Here is a 20,905-nt window from a genome sequence, read left to right as displayed (position 1 = left end):
GGGTGGGAGTGGTGTCTAGGGCAACAGATAGATGGTTATGCACATTCTTTAGCACACATGTGTATGTCCATTAATTATTTCTTATTTCCAGTTTAACTCTCACTTAAAATTAAGTTTTTACTAATTTTATGAATTTTATGTTTATCTAATTTCTGTAACATGATCTTTGTTTTGTAATTGTTTTTAACTTTAGAATATATTTTGTGTGACTTAAATATATTTAATTTTTTAAATTTAATATATTTATAAATATAAGTATATTTAATATTTAAATATATTTAAATATATTAAAACAAAACAAAACAAAAAAACCAGAGACTTCACACAGTGGACTAATGATGTTTTTTTTTCTCCTACTGTGTCCCATCTCTCTTTTCAGACACTTCATATATCTTAATTTCTTGGATGTCTTCTGAGATACATTTTACTGTGTTTTACAATAATCTTTACAAACCTTGGTGTTTGTTCCATGGTGTGCATGATATACATAAAGTGGTCTTGTTCTTTTAAATAGCTGTATGCTATTAAACTTTTAATGACTTAAAGAAACTAGATTTTTTTTCAGTAGTTTGAAATATTAATTCTGTGATGGTTAGAAAGCTGCTTAAGAAAAACACCAGGAAGGGGTTTAAGTTTTAGAGTTATTTTATATGAAGTGTGTGTAGCCTTCAAAACACGTTGTCTTTAATGAAGTTTTCTGAAGTCTGAGTCAGCTCTGCTGTATTGCAGTTCAGTACATGGAGTCTTTGTATAGAAGACAGTTACTGGTCATTAGGTTATCAGGTAGATTATGGGTGTGGGGCACATAAAGTGAATGGACTTTAATTAGGTGAATGAATTGTGCTCGGTATGTGGTCTTCAGAAATATGGGGGTGTTGGAGACAGGCATGAAGAGTGTGTTCTGGGTATTCTGTATAGTGCAGGCATTACTGTGTTTTATAGCCTCTTGGTCTAGAGTTATTTTGTACAGTCACCTGGTAATGAGGTGTTTCATACTTTGTCATCACAAAAGGCTCTTAGCTGTCTAGAGTTTGTTCAGAAGTAGAAGCTTTAGAGCTTTCGTGTGTGTGTGTGTGTGTGTGTGTGTGTGTGTGTACACACCTTAAATACTGCACCATTTTTGTTTTTGTTTTTGTTTTTTGAGGCAGGGTTTCTCCGTAGCTTTGGAGGCTGTCCTGGAACTAGCTCTTGTAGACCAGGCTGGTCTCGAACTCACAGAGATCTGCCTGCCTCTGCCTCCTGAGTGCTGGACTTAAAGGCATGCACCACCACCGCCCGGCAATACTGCACCATTTTTATTGTTGAAATTTTGCACAGACTACCATCATCTCTATTATCATGGCAAAGGAAAGGGGAATGTGGAGTTTCAGTTTTGCTGTACAGGGATTGAGCCTTCCCCGAGCAGCTGTAGTAGAAGCTGGCAGCCTGCAGGGTCATTAGGTATCTGTTGTAAGGCTGCACTTAGCTTTTCTGGGGAGCGGGCAGCAGCTACCTTTTCTAGCCACACTCCTCCATCTTTCCTCCTGCCACCTCGAGGGGGACCTCTCCCTTCATTCCTGAGAGCTCTTTTCCACCTGGGTCACTAGTCCACAAGCCTGCTGTGGGAGGTGACAGTGTGTTGTGTGCACAGGGACTCAAAGGTGTTAGCTGGCTGTCAAGTCTGTTGTCTTGCTGGAAACTCTCCTGGGCCTGGTCCCAGAGCAGTGGGAATATGCCCTAAGGGGTTAATTAAATGTAGCAGCTCATTCTTTATAAGTACTGCCCTGGTTTTCCATACTGGGAATCTCTGGCCATGCCAAGACAAAAGGTTCACTGAGGTTATCTGCAGAGATCTGTATGTCTGTACAATGGTCTCAAAATGAAAAGCATAATTAAAGCAAGGAGTTAATATACCAAGCTGAATCCAGCCACCTACTGTCAAGTAGCTTTGTGTGTTCTACACTTTACATGGTGGCACTATGATCTCCCCAACCATCCCACTCTGAATCTGGAAAGTTCTCCAATCTAGCAGCCCTTTGCTCCATCTCTGTTATCAGGCTGGTTACTGGTTTCCCTGGAGAGGATGCCACACCTACCTCTCTTATGTGTTCTCTGCCAGGGTCACCTCCCTACTGAACCTGGTAGCCCCTGCTCACTTTGTTTTACAACTTCCTGAGAGTTAGCCTTCAATTATACATCTGATCCTGATATTCCTTGGCTCACAATTCTTCAATGCCTTTAGTCATTGTGGTAAAAGGCTGTACTCCAGTTAAGTCTGCCTGGGTTGCTTTCTGAGATGAGTCTTGGAAACATATGTTTCACCAGTGCCCTCTGGTGGTCATTCCAGAAACACTCATCTGGGGACCTCTGTCTGCTGGAGACTCCTTTGCTTTCCATTATGGGCAGAAACTCACATGCCTTCTTCTGCCTCTGAAAAATGACAGGGTGCTACCCTTCAACTCCTCTCCCAAGTCCTATGGTCACACCAGAGTGTTCCCCATATGGCTGCTGTTTCCTCTGCATCTCTGTCTCTCTGGGCCTCAGGTGGTTTCTCTTGTAGTTCTCTTTGTAGTTCCACATTCCAGCAGAACTTCCAGCCTGCAGTAGGAAATGTTCACTGCTAAACACTAATGACTTTTATTTAAGCTATTTATTGATTATTTTGTTCTAGGATATAGTCTTGATTTCATGGTAGCAGTAGTTTGTATAATACGCAGTGTCTTTGGATAATAAAGCCAGTTAAACAGTAATATAGGAAAACCATGTATGCAGATAAAACTAGATGAATATTTGATAATTTATTTTCTTTTGACACACATGAGTTCTCTGCTGCTGAGTTACATCTGTAACAGAGGAAAACATTTAATGAACTTATTATTATTATTATTATTATTATTATTATTATTATTATTATTATTGTCTTTGTGTATGCTACATGTGTGGGGATGCCTGTGGAGGCCATTGGTTCCCCGGAAGCTGTAGTCACAGATGGTTGTGAGGTGCCTGATGTGTGATCTAGGAACTGAACTTGGGTCCTCTGGAAGAGCAGCCACAGGCAAATGTTTCAAAAGGATTAATGTGCTTCAGTAGCATTGTTTTGTAGTATTTCTCCTGTGTATAGTAGCTTGTTTTCCACTCCCTCACTCTCTGATCTCTTTTACTCCTTCTCCATCCAGAAGGGCATGTTTACTGATAGTTTAGCAGGACAGGGCAGCCTAGCCAGTGCTTTGACTCTCTTGGTCTCAGATCACTTTGGGGTGGTAGCTATGATCTATGCTCTTGCTAATCCAGGCTGCTAATTAGCACACTGACAACAACTATTCGATTCCACAAGTGAACATAGGCCAAATGGGATTTTGGATAATTATAACTTTAAAAATAATTCTGTTGTAGGTGTTAAAAAAAGAATGTACAAGTATGTAATTCCCTTTACTCTCTACCCAGCTTTAACCATAAACTTAAGGCCACTCTGATTTCCCCCTCTCACCTTTGTCAACTTCCATGAATCATGAAATTTCTTTCTTTCTTTCTTTCTTTCTTTCTTTCTTTCTTTCTTTCTTTCTTTCTTTCTTTCTTTTTTTCCTTGCGAAATATAGATACTTTCTTACTGGAGGGACTCTCACCTTTTATTGCTTACACTGGCAGGGAGGGCCATAGTAGTCAGTTTCAGGGACTTTCTGCTTAAGCAGCTCCCCGGCAGGATGGAATGTTTCGGTCTTGGAAGACACTGTTAGGTAACACCATCGACCACGTTTTAGAACATTTTCATCAAATGTGCCATATTCATTAGCATCACTAGTCTACTTTGTATGTATAGAGTTTCTTATTTTAGATTATCATTATTCATGTAATAATGTGGTTCTACCAAACTGGCTCTTTCCAGGTTCTTCTGTGCTGTAGCATGTCTCAAAAGCATAGCATTCCTGTTAAAGATCAGTATTATTGCCTTGCAGGCATACACCACAATTGTGATGGATGTTTAGATTTATCTTTTCTCAGGTGTGAGTCTTGCTGGACTCCATGGATATTTGCATAGAGTCTTAGTGTAGATAAGTGGGCTTTTTGTTTGTTTCTATTACTTTTGGGTATCTAGCCAGCTGTAAAGTAGTTTGGTTATATTGTATTTCCATGCTTAACTTTTGGTGAACTGCCAAACTTCTCTTTTTTCCTTCTGTATCACATTCCCATCAGCAATCCTCAGGGATCCCACTTTCTTCACATCTTCGCCAATGCTTGTTACTGTTTTGGTTATAGCCATCATAGTCTTAGGTCGTTGTGCTTTTGCCTTGTGTTTTTCATGATAGCTTCTGATGTTGAGCACCTCCAGGTGCTCCTGTTTAACTTCATTGGAGGTGTGTTTTCCAGTCTTCTGCAACCTAAACTTAAAATTAAACTGTCTTCTGGTTATTGGGTTATAATAATTCTAGACCCAAATCCTTTCTTGGGGACATGATTTTCCCAGTATCTTTCATTTGGTTTTCTTTTTATTTTTCATCAAGAAAGCATCTAACATGGAAATAGGATCATGGTGGAAGATCTTTCAGTGATTCTAACAGAGTGTTTGGAAATGGATTGTGCAGCTATATATGCTGAAGTTGATTTTTTTTCTCATTCATTCAGCTCCAAAGTCTGGCTTGATTAGCCCCATAGAGGAGGCATCTTCGCCCTTGGGTATGGTTGTGTTTAAAACAAACAAGCAAGCAAGCACTCTTTCATTCATTTTGCATAGTTCCCAGTTGCTTTTGTAAAAGGAAAGATTGTAGCCAGGAAATTGAGCCATCACAGGATTAAAGGGTATTTGTTTATACACACATTTACAAGTAAGTTTCTTCAAAAAGAAGACAAAATACATGTGATGAAGAAATTGGCTGCTCTTGTAAAGGATCCAGGTTTGATTTGCAGCATCCACATGGTGGCTTACACCATCTTTAACTCCAGTTCTGGGGGTTATCTGATGCCCTTTTCTGGCCCTTATGGGCACCAGGCACGCATGTGACATGTAGACATATAATACACACACACACACACACACACACACACACACACACACACATACACACACACACACACAAAGAGCAAATTACAGTGTTTGCATGGACCTTTTATAGTACATCCATGCTTCTAGTTAGAACAGTGTTAGAGCATTTAGTCTCTTTTTTTTTGTGTGTGTTGGTGTTAAAAACCCCATAGGTATGGAGCAATGAGGTTCCTATTAAGAGTTGAAAGGCAGAACCACTAGGTAGGGACTTGATATCTATTTTGGAAGGACTTTATGATGTATTGGTTGAAATCAATACTTAATTTATGGAAATAAATTGAAGAGATTACACTACACTCAGAAAAGAGTGAGTGAGTCATCCACTCCAGGTGGAGGGCCGGTATGCAGAGGCTAGAGAAACGGTGTGTGACGTTGTTTCAACTGGTCCTGGAAACATGTCTGCTCATGCTTATGAGTGGGCAGAGAAGTCCTTTAGATAAGCACAGCCTCCGAGCACCAGAGCAGCTTGAGCTAGTGGAGTTAGATGAGTACCGGCAGGTAGCTGTTGAGATGGGGTTAGTTCCCACACAAGAAGTTCCATCTTCATTCACTAAAGAGTGTGGATCCATTGGAAACCTTTGAGCCACGAAACCAGCATTGATGCTTCCCTAAGCAACATGCCAGTCATTGTGTTGTCCTTTGGGTGTTGCCTTAGCTGGAGGGAGGGGGCAGGCCTGATATCAAAAGCAGCACATGCTATCAATTGGCAGCCAATGCCCAACTGTTCCCTTCTATAATCATCCTTTGAATTTACTGATCAGTTCCTACTTTGCACCCATTGTGCTAGTGACTCATCTTTACAGTAATTGAGCTATTTATTATTAATCTTTATTTTGCAGAAGAGGAAATTGAGACTTAGCCAAGGTCCAATACTTGGCTGCAGATTTCACAACTGGTGAATGGTGGGACTAGGGTTTGGACTGCAGACTGTTTATGTTTGTCAGTATATTCTTCTAAGGCCAGTATGTCTCTGCTAATGTCACACCACCAGGAATGTCTAGGACTCTTTGTCTTTGGCATGCTGTGTTTGCTACCAGGATGGTTGTTTGTAACTGGATTTTGTTTTGGGCTGCCAACCAGCTTCTAAATAAAGACATGGAGACTTATTATTAATCATGAATGCTTGGCCTTAGCTTAGGCTTGTCCCATTAGCTCTTTTAACTTATTTTAATCTGTTTCTATTCATCTATGTTTTGTCTTGGAGCTTTTTACCTTACTTTCATTCTGTATGTCCTACTTTCCTGCTTTTTCCATGTCTGTCTGTCTGGTCCTGGTGTTTTCTTTTTCCTCCTCCTCCTCCTCCTCCTCCTCCTCCTCCTCCTCCTCCTCCTCCCTCCTCCTCCTCTTCCTCCTTCTTCTTCTTTTTGTTTCCTGAGGCTAAATTCCTCCTACTTACTCTCCCTGACCTGGAAGTCCCACCTATTCTTCCTCCCTCACTGTTGGCAATTAAGCTTTTTAGTAGACTAATCAGGCGCCTTAGACAGGCAAGATAAAACAGCAACACATCTTTACATAATTAAACAAATCCAACTCATCTTTGCATAGTTAAAAAAAATATTCCTTAACAGCTGTTCCTTTCTCTCCTACTTAGCACTCAGCTTCCTGTTTTTTTTGGGGGGGGATGGAGGGAGGGGGGCTCTAGAGTGTCATCTCTCAACTACTGCATTCATAGAAATTCCTGTGTTTGATGAGTAAAGTGGGCCTTGTATCACATTTGGTTTTTACTGCTGGCTCCTTAGCCTCACCATCTCTGGCCGTCTTACAGATCATATATCTGTGGTGGGGCAGGCAGCTTCAGTGACCCCCACACCCCTCTGGGCTAGCGTTCTCTTCTTAGGGTAAGGCATTAGCAAGGATGGGCTTGTGCTTCTGGGATCCTGGAATATAAGGAAGAACATTGATAAAAACTAACAACTACCTTCTTTTCATTGTTGACCCATCGGCATTCGGAGTAGCAATCATGCCCAAAATTCTTTTTCTTTTAACCTTCTTTCTTTATTATTATTATTTTATTAGTTCAGAATAGAAACAAGGCTGCTTCACATATCAATCCCCTCTCCCTCTCCCTCTTCCCCTCCCCCTCCCTCCGCTCCCCCAACCCACCACCATCCCCCACCTCATCCCCCCTCTGCTCCCCAGGGAGGGTAAGGCCCTCCATGGGAGTTCCCCAAAGTCTGTTATATCATCCTGAGTAGGGCCTAGGCCCTCCCCCATGTGTCCAGACTGAGAGAGCATTCCTCCATGTGGGATGGGCTCCTAAAGTCCCTTCTTACGCCAGGGGTAAATACTGATTCACTACATGGGGCCCCATAGAGTGCTTGAGGCCTCCTTATTGACATCCACATTCAGGAATCTGGATCAGTCCTGTGTTGGCCTCCCAGACATCAGACTAAGGTCCATACACTCCCCCTTGTTCAGGTCAGCTGTCTTCATGGGCTTCACCAGTCTGGTCCTGACCTCTTTGCTCTTCACTCCTCCCTCTCTGCAACTGGGTTCCAGAGTTTAGTTCAGTGTTTAGCTATGGGTGTCTGCTTCTGCTTCCATCAGCCACTGGATGAGGGCTCTAGGATGGCATATAAGGCAGTCATCAAGTCACATTATAGGGGAAGGGCATTTAGGGTAGCCTCTTCACCATTGCCTAGATTGTCAGTGTCATTCTTGTAGATCTCTGGAAATCTCCCTAGTACCAGATCTCTCCTTGAATCTATAATGGCTCCCTCTGTTATGGTATTTCTCATCCTACTGTCCTCTATTCTTCCCCCGACTCAACCTTTCTGCTCCCCCATTTTCTCCTCTCCCATCCTCTTCTCTCCTCCTCATTCTCCCAGCTTCCTCTCCCCTACCCTCATGCTCCCAATTAGCTCGGGAGATCCTGCCCCTTCCCCTTCTCCGGGGTCCATGCATTCCTCTCTTAGAGTCCTTGTTTCCTAGTGCCTTTGGTGATGAGGATTGTAGGCTGGTAATCCTTTGCTCTATGTGTAAAATCCATATATGAGTGAGTACATACCATGTTTGTCTTTTTGTGACTGGGTTACCTCACTTAGGATGGTTTCTTCTAGTTCCATCCATTTGCCTGAGAATTTCAAGATTCCATTGCTTTTTTCTGCTGAGTAGTACTCCATTGTGTAAATGTACCATATTTTCTCTATCCATTCTTCAGTTGAGGGGCATCTAGGTTACTTCCAGGTTCTGGCTATTACAAACAATCCTGCTATGAACATAGTTGAACATATGTCCTTGTTATATGAATGTGCATTCTTTGGGTATATGCCCAAGAGAGGAATTGCTGAATCTTGAGGTAGACTGATTTCCATTTTCCTGAGAAACCACCATACTGATTTCCAAAGTGGTCTTACAAGTTTGCACTCCCACCAGCAATGGAGGAGTATTCCTTTTTCTCTACATCCCCTCCAGCATTGACTGTCATTGGTGTTTTTGATTTTAGCCATTCTGGCTGGTGTAAGATGGTATCTCAGAGTTGTTTTGTTTCCCTGATGGCTAAGGATTTTGAGCACTTTCTCAACTGTCTTTCAGCCATTTTAGATTCCTCTGTGGAGAGTTCTCTATTTAGTTCTGCACTACACTTTTTAATTGCATTGTTTGGTGTGTTGGTGGCTAGCTTCTTGAGTTCATTGTATATTTTAGATATCAGCCCTCTGTCAGATGTGGGGTTGGTGAAGATCTTTTCCCATTTTGTGCATGCCCAAAATTCTAACTCTCTAGCTTTATAGACTTCAATGGCTGTTTTATAGAGTGAAACTACCCGTGTGGTTGTGTTTCCTGAGTTTCTTGAATTGAGAAAGACTCCACTTTCAACCTTCCTTGTTCACTTTCCCCCATCTATCTACTCTGATTCTCTCTAACCAAATCTTCTCAATAACCTTTATTTTTTTGTTTTATCATCCCAAAGCCTCCTGTGAGCCTCCTCATGGGTGCTGAGAATCAGACCTGAGTCTTCTTCCAGACACCCACAGTCTCATTCACTGAGCCATCTCTATCCTGTCTGTTTTCAATTCCTTTTTAGGGGGCCGGTAGGGTTTGAGACATGCTTTCTAGTGAAAGAATACTTACTGTTTTAGAACTCACTCTGTAGACCAGGCTGGCCTCAAACTCACAGAGATTTGCCTGCCTCTGCCTCTTGAATGCTGAGATTAAAGGCATACCCCATCACCACCCACCTTCTTTTTCAATTCTTTTTTTTTTTTTTTTTTTTTTTTGGTTTTTCGAGACAGGGTTTCTCTGTGTAGCTTTGGAGCCTATCCTGGCACTTGCTGTGGAGACCAGGCTGGCCTTGAACTCACAGAGATCCGCCTGCCTCTGCCTCCTGAGTGCTGGGATTAAAGGCGTGCGCCACCAACGCCCGGCCTTTTTCAATTCTTAATGACAGTTTCATGTACGTCCTAATTTTAAATCATGTGCCATTTGCCACAGATATGGATATTATCTGGTTCAAATCATAATTTGATGTCTCATGCTAATCCCTAAAAGGGGTTCAGATTGCAATGTCGTGTGTTCATCAGTTAAAGAAAAGATACACATGTGTTTATTAAAAAATCCTTTTTTAAAAAATTGTTGTTTCCTCCACCATTGTCCCATAGCTTCCAGTATGGAGCCAGACTGGTAGCCAGCAAGTCCTGAGGATTCTACCATCACATCTACCCCCATTCCTCTCAGAGTTGGGATTATAGGCATGTGTAGCCAGTCCTGGCTTTTTATCAGAGTGCTGGCAATTTGAACTCACAAGGATAATTGTAATAAGCAAGTGTTATCCACTGAGCCATCTTTCCAGTGCAGTACGTCCATGGATAGCTTCTGACTACACATCAAGTCATCCAAGGAAATATTTGATGTAAATTATATCTATACTGAACATATATAGACTTTTGTGTTTGTCACTATCCATACAATACTATAATAAGTATCTGTGTAACATTCACATTGTATTTTACATTATAAATGTAGAAAAGATATACAGTATGAAGAAGATATGTTATGATTTTATACAAATACCACTTATTTATTTTTCCATATGTGTGTGTGTACATGTGTATATCTTCATGGATGTATGTCAGTCTAGGTACATATGTGTGTTTGTATGTGCAAGCATGTGGAGGTCCAACGCTGATATTGGGTGTCTTTTGCTTTCTTTCCACCTTATATATTGAGCACAGCTCACTGACCATACCTAGTTCTGCCCTGTGGGTCCTCTGTGTATGCTTCCCTCACACTGGGATTACAGGTGTGCCACCATGACTGCCCGACATTTACTTGGGTTCTGAGGACTTGAACTCCTCACCCTTGCTTGGTAAGTGCCATACTGGCTGAGCCATCTGGCCAGTCCATAAAATTTTAATAAGGACCTTGGGCACCTGAAGATTTTGGTATCTGTGGTGGAGTGCTGGCACCAGTTTCCTGTGATAATGTGGACAACGCTGTATCTCTGTATTTAAATAATGATTAGTGGGATATTGTGGGTTTTCTTCTGCATCTGTATCTATATTACACATTTTCTATCGCAAACATATACTTCTATTTTTAAAAAATATGAAGATAGTTCCAGAGACAATGTATGTGTGTGCATATTTGTGTTATTTTTAGTTTTGGCTGAAATGTACTGTGGGCTTGTTACTCAAAAGGCTTGTTGTACAAAGCTCAGGGCCTGTAGCATTGTTTCTGTTTTTGCTTGTTAGAGGTAACCTCATCTTCTCTCAACAGATGGTTAGTGTTTTGACTGAACAAGTGTCATGAGCATGTCACAAGAGGACAAGAAAATGATGACATCCATAGTTGAATGTTTTGTTTTTAGTTCCAGTTGATCAGTTTTAGCAATGATTGAACTTGGAACAGAATATCAGTCTAATCAATATCTGACTATACCTTTGCTCTGGTTTATCACTGAAGTTTAACAGCTTTTGTTTGTACTTTCATTTTATTTATTTTTATCATTTTTTATACAGGTGTCATGTAGCCCAGGCTGGCCTTAAGTCTACTATGTATACAAGAATGACCTCCAGATATCTTGTGTCTATTTCCCAGACTGAATTTTAATTTACAAAACATAGTTGGAACAAGTGATTTAAACTAACACTTAACAGTGGTTGTCTCTGGTTACAGTTGACAAGCAAAGCGAAAATTCTCCGTTACTGGCAGACAATTGGTTTCTGCTCCTTACTTCTGAGAGGGTGGGAGAACAAATGATGGGAAAACATTGAAATTGTTTCCTAAGATGGTTTCTTAGAAAATGCTGTTTTCCTATATCCTTGGGGAAATTTGGCTGCAAGCTTACAGTTACTACATTTTTGCCTACAGAATGGGCTAAAGTTAGTATCATATCCTTTCTGGTTGCCAGAGGCAACACAGTTTAATTTGTGCCCTGGTGGCAGTCATTTTAAAAATAGTTTTAGTAATTTTTGTTTTGCGTGTGTATGAGCACGTGTATGTGTTGGGGGCTAGGCACATGGTATTGAGCCAATATGAAGGTCACAGGCCAGTCTCAGTTTGCTGGTTTCCTTCCACCTTGGCTGAGGGAAGGTTTCTTTGTTGTTGGCTGCTAAGGTGAGCTGTTTCTGCCGGGCTCCCTGGTCCACAACATTCAGGGATTCTCCTGTCTCTGTCTCTGCCTCCCATCTTACCATAGGAGCATTGAGATGACAAACATGTGCTGTCTGCCTGGATAGATTGAAGTTCTTGGGATTCAGACTCAATGACTCACACCGGGAAAGCTTGTGCTTTACCATTGAACCACCTCCTCAACCCCTTACCCCCTTTATCTTTTTCTGCTGCAATTTCATTTCTTAGCTTTTAGTGCTTCTCACTCAGCCTGACTCTATCCTTTCTGAGTTCCCACCTATCAGTGCTGGTTGAAGAAAGCCGAACAACTAAGGTGCAGATGGTCACGTCAGGGACAGCCGTGACTGTGTCTGTGCACATCCTGAGGGCTGTGTAGGTTGGGAAGCTTATGCTCTAGCCTGTGGATGTCAGTTTTGTAGACAGACAGAAAGCCAATGCATGCGTGTTTGAAATTTGACACAGTGTGGGAGAGAAGCACACCCAAGAGCTGCATTGGAGAGGTTTGGTGTTCTTAAGTTGGTGGATCAGGATTTCTTGCCTGCTCTGCTGTTCTGTTTTCTGATTGCCCTTGAGTGGTTTTGTGATACTAACTGTTGTATATCACAGATGACAAAATTCACATACCGAAATCTTTAGGGTCACAGTAGTGCAAGTCCCCTGAGATCTGGACAGGTTTTGTCTGGCTATGCTTTTCTTGAGTCATGGCTGTACATGCAAAAGTCATTTTTATGTAACAAGTGTTACTTTAAAGTATGTCCTAAGCTAATCAGGGGAGAAAAGATGTAATTCTTATAGCTGTGTCTACAATCAGAACACTTTCCTTTTTCTTTTAATGCAGAGTGGACACAGATATCTACCAGGTACCTTAGAGAGCAGTTGGTCAAGATCTCTGACTTTTATCACATGGCCTCCAGTACAGGTGATGGTCCTGTCCCTGTGCCACCAGAGGTCGAGCAAGCCATGAAGCAGTGGGAGTATAACGAGAAGCTGGCATTTCACATGTTCCAGGTAACCTATCAAGGCATGCAAGAAAAGGATCCCTTCCAGATACAGTCGCATGCAGGGATGGATGCTGAGGAATGGGCTGCTAGGTGATTTTATCATTCTACAAACATCACAGAGTATACTTACGTATAAATACAGATGGTATAGCGTGCTACATACTTAGAGTATATGACACAGTAGATAACCTGTTACATGTGGTCTTTGGTTGACCAAAACATGCTGGCAGATGTCTATATTTGTATTTTCTGGGGCTAAATAAATAATGTATCTTTTTTTTTTTTTTTTTTTTTTTTGCTGCTATCACACGAGGTTTATTGACAGGAACCAGCACGCTGGGGCCGAGACTCATATCCCACGCAGGGGTAGAGGAGTTTTGACCCCCTAAATAATGTATCTTTATATGAACTGATGCATTCATAGAAAGACACTTAACATTTCTCTCTATGCAAATGAAATTTTGAGGCAAGTTCTTTCTGGCCTTGAGCTCACTTATGTAGACCTTGCTGGCTTTCTCTGCTTCCCTGGAGTTATAGGCATGTACCACAGTGTCAGGCACATCTCTTACAATACATTCAAGGGAACATGGGTGCTCGGTGATGACAGTTTATTACATATGTATCTACAGCTCTCAGTGATATCAGGTATTTTAGTGCCATTAATTACTTTGTAATTGTGCTGTTAAGCACAACCCTCTTAAACTCTTTATTTTGCAAGTTAGATATATTTATTTATAAGTGCCTTCTTGATGCAGCTTCCTATCTCATAAAGGATCTCCTCTGCTGCTGTAGTATCCCACGTGAAGATCATCTTCATTTAGTTCAGTTGTATCTTGAAATTAAAGCTTAAGGGATAGATTAAGGGCAACCAGGAACTATGGGATTCTCACCCGGACAATCTGCTGTAATTCTTATGACCAGCAGTGGTCAATTGTGGTATTATTTGCCTTTTTTTTTTTTTAATTTCTGACAAGGTGTATTCAGCTAAAGTCCTCTTATTAGCCCAGATTATCATTATCCATCAGGTTTATCAAAGAGGAAAGGAATACGTGGTTTTAAATGTTCCACTTAGAACTTTAATTGTAATGGCCAGGTAGCAAGTGAGTTTTAGAAACAGCTCACATAGTAAAACAAACAAACAAACAAAAAGTTGTGTGGTTCTTTTGTGAAGTAGCATTGTTAGTTTTTAAGTGACGAAACACAGCCCTTAAAAACCCCAGCCCCGTTTATGCTGACTGCTTTAGAACCTGCTCCACACTCTTCTGGCTTTTACTAAGCTAGCCATTTAATTGTCATTTCAGAAGTGTGCTTTCTTAGCACACTTGATTCTGTTATAAAGATTAATATAGTAGTAACATTTCTTTATTGTGACTGTGAATGTGTGTGTATGTGTCCACATGCATGTGTGTCCACATGCACACAAATTACATGGCCTATACATGCAGGTCAGACAATAACCTGTGGGATGTTCTCTCCACCATGTGGGTTCCAGGGAGTGAACTCAGGTCTTCAGGCTTGGTAGCAAGTATCTTTACTGCTGAGGTATCCTGCCATCCAGGATGTCTTTTAAAATAGAAAACACATCTTAGAATAATGAAAATTGATGTCAACTTAAAAGTTCCTTTATATTTTAATTCACTGTGTCGTGAGATGTGAAAGATAGTGTAGTATGCACAATGTGTAGACATATATATGCAGAATAGAAATACATAAGCAAAAGAATTGGAGGATTGAGTCTGTGAGTTTTTTTTCAATGTTTTATTATGTGTGTGTGTGTACGCATGTGCACGCTATTTCTTGCCCTGTCTGCATGGATACCTGGAGGCTAAAGGTCAACAGTGATTATTGATGGTTTCCTCAGAAGCCTGCTATCTTGTTTTTTTGTAATAAGCTCTCCCACTGAGACTTTAGGTTTAGTCTAGGTTGGCTGGCCAATGAGCCCAAGGGTCTAAGTTTATGTACTTCTCTGCCCTGGGATTGTGGGTTCATGCCATCATGTTATCTATCATCTGTCTGTCTGTCTATCTATCTATCTATCTATCTATCTATCTATCTATCTATCTATCTATCTATCTTTGAGATAGAGTTTCTCTGTGTAACAGCTCTGGCTGTCCTGGAACTACCTCTGTAGATCAGACTGGCTTTGAACTCACAGAGAACTCACTCTACCTCCCAAGTGCTGGCACTAAAGGTGTGTGCCACCACCCCCTGCTATTTATTTGTTTATTTTTTAGTGTGGGTACTGTGAATTGAACTCAGGTCCTCATGCTTGGACAGCAAACATTTTACTTTGTGACCTGTCTTCCCAGCCCCAGTATTCCTTTTTAAAATTAAGTCTATTACCTTGTATTCACCATCATTACATATTAATGTAAAGTTTATTTTAAATCCTTACTAAAATTTATAAATACAGCATATCATTTTTATAAAACATGGCCTGTTTCCTATTTTGAAGAGTCTTTCCTCCTGTGACTCATGACACCAAGGCTATGTTATGACATTACGTGTATATGTCTAGAAAGTCATACAGATGTATTTGTACATGTGTGTGTATATACATGGAGGCCTGTGTGTGTGCATTCGTGTGTGTTTATGAAGGCAATTGACAAAGGACAGTCTGTCAGGATTAGTGGTATCTTTGGAGATGTAGCACAGTAGTAGAGGGCTTGTCAAATGCCCTGGGTCAGAAGAAGAAAAAAGATAAAGGAAAAGGGACCATGCCCCACCTGTGGGATATTTTGGAAGTGTATGGAGATGTAATTGTTTTTTAGCATTGTTGTGCAGAATCATTTTACAATTGTTTTTTATTAAGATGCCTATAATTTCCTTCATTTAATGGGTCATTCAATTGATATTTCAAATAACACATTTATAGGTAGGTGAATCTGAGAGTCATTTAAGAATTAATTTGGGCCTAGAGTCTGGTGGGAGTTTTCAGACTTTGACATGAGTCATCACAGTTAGCCCTATCTCCTCCCTGAAAATGAGTTCATCCTCCCGATATCTCGTCGGTGGCGTGTCAAGCTGGAGTGTGATGGCTTCTGAATATCTGAATTTTTAAAAATCAGTTTAGAATGAAGAGGATTGACAGAAACAAAAATAAAAACCCAGACCACTCATACTCTCCCCATCTCCAAATCCCTCTAGGTGGTTATTTTGTAGGGGTTTTGGACTGTGGATTGTGATACTGTTACTGTGACAGTAACACAGGATTGAATTTACATGTAAGTGTATCCTAAAACCTTAGGTTTTCTTTGACAATTAGTAGTGTACTTTTGCTTCATTCAAGGAAGGAATGTTGGAAAAACATGAGTATTTGACGTGGATCCTGGATGTCCTAGAAAAGATCAGACCAGTGGATGACAACCTTCTGAAGCTCCTTTTACCACTGATGCTGCAGGTATGGTGCCCATTACCTCTACCTAGTCGGTCTTGTGGCAAGAGATGAGTCTGAGAAGAAGGATTAGGGAAGGAGAGGTGCAAAGGGGAAAACCATTCCTTTTGAAAGGGAAAAAATGTTTTAAATGCCATGGAAACATTTGTATTGCTTGTGTCCATAGTTTTTATTTATTATTTTTTTAATCTAAACACATTGGTTTTCTCCTCTATCTGAGCAAGACAGCCCCTAAGTGGTGTCTCTGTTCACCAATTACTGTGGGACACAGAGAATCACCTGTATTCTTATGGCCACTTTTATGCACATTTAGTTAAGACTAATTAGTCAAATAATATTAAGTAATGGTTATTTGAATGGGATTTATTTATTTTTTTCTTAGAAAGGTAACACATAGAGGTATTGATAATTGGAATGACTTGAAAGTGTGTCACTGGGCAACACTTTCCCACATCATTCGTACCTGCCCCTGGAGCTGAGCACAACAGAGTCCTGTGTGTCCCTTCTCTGTTAGCCCTTGGGATGGTCTGTGCTTGCATTTCTTGTTTAGTCCCTCACCAGATGGGTGTTTATGTTCTTGAAAAGTCACCACCATGAACTGAGATACATTGTAAGTATAAAATGCATACCAGATTTCAGACTTTATTTAAAAATGTAAGCCCTGCGCCGCACTTTTTATGTTATTTACTTGTTGAAGTGATCTGGTTTGAAAATATTGGGTTAAATATAACATGGTATTCTTTTTGACTTTCCTTTTCCCTTTTTAAAGGTTTAGTTTTATTTATGTGTGTATAAATAAGTATATTTATGTGTGTATAAATAAGTATAAATGATATATTTATGTGTGTATAAACACCTACAGAAGACAGAGGGTATTGATCCCTTGGATCTGGAGTTAGAAGGAGTTATGAGCCTCCTGATGTGGGGGTGTTGAGAATCACAGAGTCAGCATTCTGTAACTTCTAAGCTATCTCTTGAATCCCTGTTTTATTTTCTTAATGGTTACTGGAAAATACAAGACTACATATGTGACTTTCTTTATGTTAACAGCTGGATAACATTGGCCTATCTTGTATTTATACCTTCTTTTTCCCAGTAAGGAGAGTCAAATTGAAATAGCCTCTTGGAAGCACAAGGCACGACTAACTCCTGCTGCCCTTCTTGCCCCCTCTCTCTCAGTATTCAGATGAGTTTGTTCAGTCAGCCTACCTGTCTCGTCGTCTCGCGTACTTTTGTGCCCGGCGTCTTTCCTTGCTTCTGAGTGATAGCCCCAACCTACTTGCTGCTCACTCACCCCACATGATAATTGGAGCAAACAATACGAGTATCGGGACCCCGAGTCCTGGCACCCCTGGCCCTGGTATGAGCCCCATGCAGCTAGCCTTTTCGGATTTCCTATCCTGTGCGCAGCATGGCCCTTTGGTCTATGGACTTAGTTGTATGTTGCAGGTAAGTCCGTAATGGTTTGTATTATTTTATGTTAGAATTCATTTTGGGAAAGACCCCCACCCTGGTAACTTTCATTAGAAATTTATGGTCTATTACTATTTGTTAGAACAGACTGAGATTTTTGTATTTATGCAGAAGAAAATTACTGTAATTGTCCTTTGTGGTGTTTTCATTGAATTAGAGACAGGGTCTCACCTGGAGCCTAGATTGGGCTGACACTTAGAGCAATTCTCAGCCTCCTGTATTCTCTGATTCCAGGTGAGCAATGCCACATCTGGCCTTCTGGTTGCCTGTTAGGATGGTTAGGCAGTTCCCTTGCACATCCTTCAAGGAGAACCCATAGTTCAAGTCAGCTGTGTTGGTGTTCTGTGAAGACAGTTTCTCCGGGCAGCATCCTCAGTGTCTGCAGTTGGCATCTGGAGCTGGATGCCTCTGTGTCTTTCCAGAGTCAGGCATCGTTGCTTGTGCTGTCCTTGAACATAGCAGTCTGCTGGCTCTGGGTCCTTCAGTTAGGCATGACAGCAGCCCTTCCCCAGAGCTGCCAGTATTCAGTTTCTGTGTCTTGAGTTCTTAGTGGGTTTTGCGATTTACCAAGGGGCTCTGGAACCAGGGTGTTCTGGAAGGCATAGTCTCTGTAGGGTTCACCGTCTTGATAAGAAGACAGAGTTATAAATGCTGTTTGCATATCATATGCTAAAAGTGTTACTGGAGAGATAACCCAAGGTGCTATGGGTTCAAAAGGGAACTTCTTGTCCAGCTTGAAAGCCAAGGAAGCTTTCCTGGGCAACTTTTGTAGGGGTTTTGTAGTTTCAGTGGAAAAAAGTTTGCTGGTGGGTGGGTAGGGTGTAGCATAGAAAAAGGGTCAGAGGACTCATTAGTCACCTGTGAGCAGGTAGGGTCTGGTGGGAGTGAGTGAGTGGAAGACCCTCATGGGCCTTAGGCTCAGTTGTCTTTAGGCAGTTTTATATCCGGGAAATGGTGCTGTTATTGTACCTTAGTTAACTGTTTTGTTGGTCAGAGAATGAAAAAGATTTGTGGAAGAGGACAGACAGCTCAGAAGGAGGGAGATAAGGCAAAGAAATAAAAATGTATCCAAATTTTGCCTCTCATTTGTATCCTTTAGTTCTTATCAGAAGGGTCAATTATCAGTAGATTGAAAGAACTCAGAAAAAATATCTATACTGAGGGTGTACAGACATTTTCATCTATTTCTAAGCTAACATAGTGTGATGGCTATTCACATGACGTTTATATAGTGTAGAGATGATTTGAAGTACGCACAGGGATTGCACAGATTATATGCAAATACAATGCGATTTTAGATAGGAGATTCAGCATCTTTGGATTTGGATATCTGAGAAGGGCCTTGGAACTAATACCTCACAAATGCCAAAAGATGCCAGGGTTGTTCTTTTCCTTGTAGATATCCCTAAGTGGGTCTGTTCAAGGGATGGTTTGAGGCTGCCCACAGAGTTGGTAGTGAAAAATGACTTACTGATCTGAAAGGCACATGTGGTTGAGAGATGATGAGGGAAGTCCATCAAAGAGAATGGGGAGGTTGGGTATACAGGGAAAGACCAACAGGAAATTATAGTCTGCAAACAGATGAGGAGAGTAACAAAACTCCTGCCATAGTTTTATCCTTTCTAAAGTATTAAGTTTGGTTTCAAGCACTGTGTTAAGTGGTGACATATTCAGCTATTCAGTTCTTGGAACCAGCCTTGAGATACAGGAACCATCATTTATTTAGTTTTTGATTGGCATTTTTGAGAAGGCTAAGCCAGCAACACCTGACTCCTGGAACAGCAGTGACAATTGTAGGGATTGCTTCTTACAAGCTGGCTGAGTTTTAAAAAAGTGTCCGTAAAAGTTTAGGGTAGAGGTGGGGGAGTTATCTAGACCAAACCTAGCCTATGAGCCTAGAATAGTCTTCACATTTTTATTGTGTAGCTGAAACCACCAAAGGAAAATGTGTAGGTGGCCCGCAAAGCTGAAAATATTTGTTGTCCAGATTTTTATAGAACATGTTGGATAATTCCTGTATTGGGGCATATCTGCTAAGCATTTATGGAGCTTGAAGACATACTGTTTAAGAGTTTTAAAAATAGTAATAAGAAGTGATAATCTTAGCACTTAATATTTTAATTGTATCTTTTATTTAACTATAAAAAATCATTGGAAGTGACATATGATATTTTGTTAAGCGTCCTATATTTCCTGTGTTGGAGTATTAGCTAATAAATTACACTAATTTCTTTGTAGCCCAGCTGATGACTTGTTAAGTCTTGTCTTATCACTTGGGTAGCTGAGATTGGGGAAAGACATTTTTATTTTAACAACATCTGCCTCCATTTTTATTGAAGTTGCTGTTAATACTTTTCTCCTTCCTCTAAATGTCTGGGATATTCTTGCTTTATTTCTAGACTGTCACTCTGTGTTGCCCAAGTGCCTTGGTGTGGAATTATTCCACAAATGAAAATAAGATCGCAAACCCAGGCTCTCCCCTGGATCTGCTGCAGGTTGCTCCTTCCAGCCTCCCCATGCCGGGTGGGAATACGGCTTTCAATCAGCAGGTAGACATTTGTGTCATTGCTTTTATGAATGTTTTCATTTCCAGAAGCACCTGGGCATGGTGGGCCTTGCCTTGTCTTGACACCTGAGATATCGTAATGCCTGCCCCAGCTGTGGCATGACTCTAGGTGAATTCTTTGAACTCTCCCCACTTTTTTTCAAAACCTGGATGTTCATGGAGTGTTCTGCCACCCAGGCAGCTGCCACTCTGGCAGTTTTGGTGATGATTCTGAACCCGAGTGTGGGCCCTGGAACAATGGTTTGTGATATTTAGTAATTGTTGTGTGTTTTCATTTGTAGTGTATTGTTTGTTTCAAGATTTACACAGCTTCAGCTTTGGGATTATAATAACTATTTAGCGCAAGACACTTGCCTTTCACTGAGTTGTTTTCTTATCCTGAAGTACTACTTGTTCATTTCCTGCTTAGACCAGTGGCTGAAAGATACTGGAACTCTGCCTTGCCTTGCATGCTGTAAAGGATTTTCATTTGTTGCATTGTCCCCAGGCATTTGTTTTTGTAAGCACTTAGTTTTAAATGAAATCACTTGTAAAGTTAAAAATTCATGGCTCACACAGGAATTTATGTTTCCTGTGACACAGTAAAGACTGTCACTCATCAGAGCATCATCTACCCACTTTGAAAACTTGACATGATATAGGCAGCCATTGAGAGTTTCCAAGTCAAGTTAATTTGAAGTGTTTATCTTCTAGGTTCGGGCAAGGATCTATGAGGTAGAACAGCAAATAAAACAACGAGGCCGTGCAGTGGAAGTTCGGTGGTCTTTCGACAAGTGTCAGGAGTCGACAGCAGGTACAGTATACCCCAGAGAGTGATTGCTTCAAGAGTATTCAGCTTCAGGTTTTATTCCTTGTGCTTATAAAGCACTTCACATGAATGCGGG

The 20,905-nt window shown here is 40.9% G+C and overlaps 1 protein-coding gene across 1 annotated transcript in view; it reads left to right on the top strand.

The window, feature by feature from the left end:
• Positions 1-20,905, top strand: part of Med12l (mediator complex subunit 12L) — a 320,970-nt gene that overhangs the window by 48,738 nt on the left and 251,327 nt on the right. Inside the window, exons 5-9 of the mRNA XM_027391634.2 lie at positions 12,426-12,595; positions 15,878-15,988; positions 17,162-17,431; positions 19,855-20,004; positions 20,715-20,814. Coding sequence (XP_027247435.2) covers positions 12,426-12,595; positions 15,878-15,988; positions 17,162-17,431; positions 19,855-20,004; positions 20,715-20,814 — 801 coding nt within the window. The remainder of the gene's footprint in view (positions 1-12,425; positions 12,596-15,877; positions 15,989-17,161; positions 17,432-19,854; positions 20,005-20,714; positions 20,815-20,905) is intronic.

This window comes from Cricetulus griseus (genome assembly GCF_003668045.3).
Source record: "Cricetulus griseus strain 17A/GY chromosome 1 unlocalized genomic scaffold, alternate assembly CriGri-PICRH-1.0 chr1_0, whole genome shotgun sequence".
NCBI lineage: Eukaryota > Metazoa > Chordata > Mammalia > Rodentia > Cricetidae > Cricetulus > Cricetulus griseus.
This window is presented reverse-complemented; position numbering and strand designations above follow the sequence as displayed.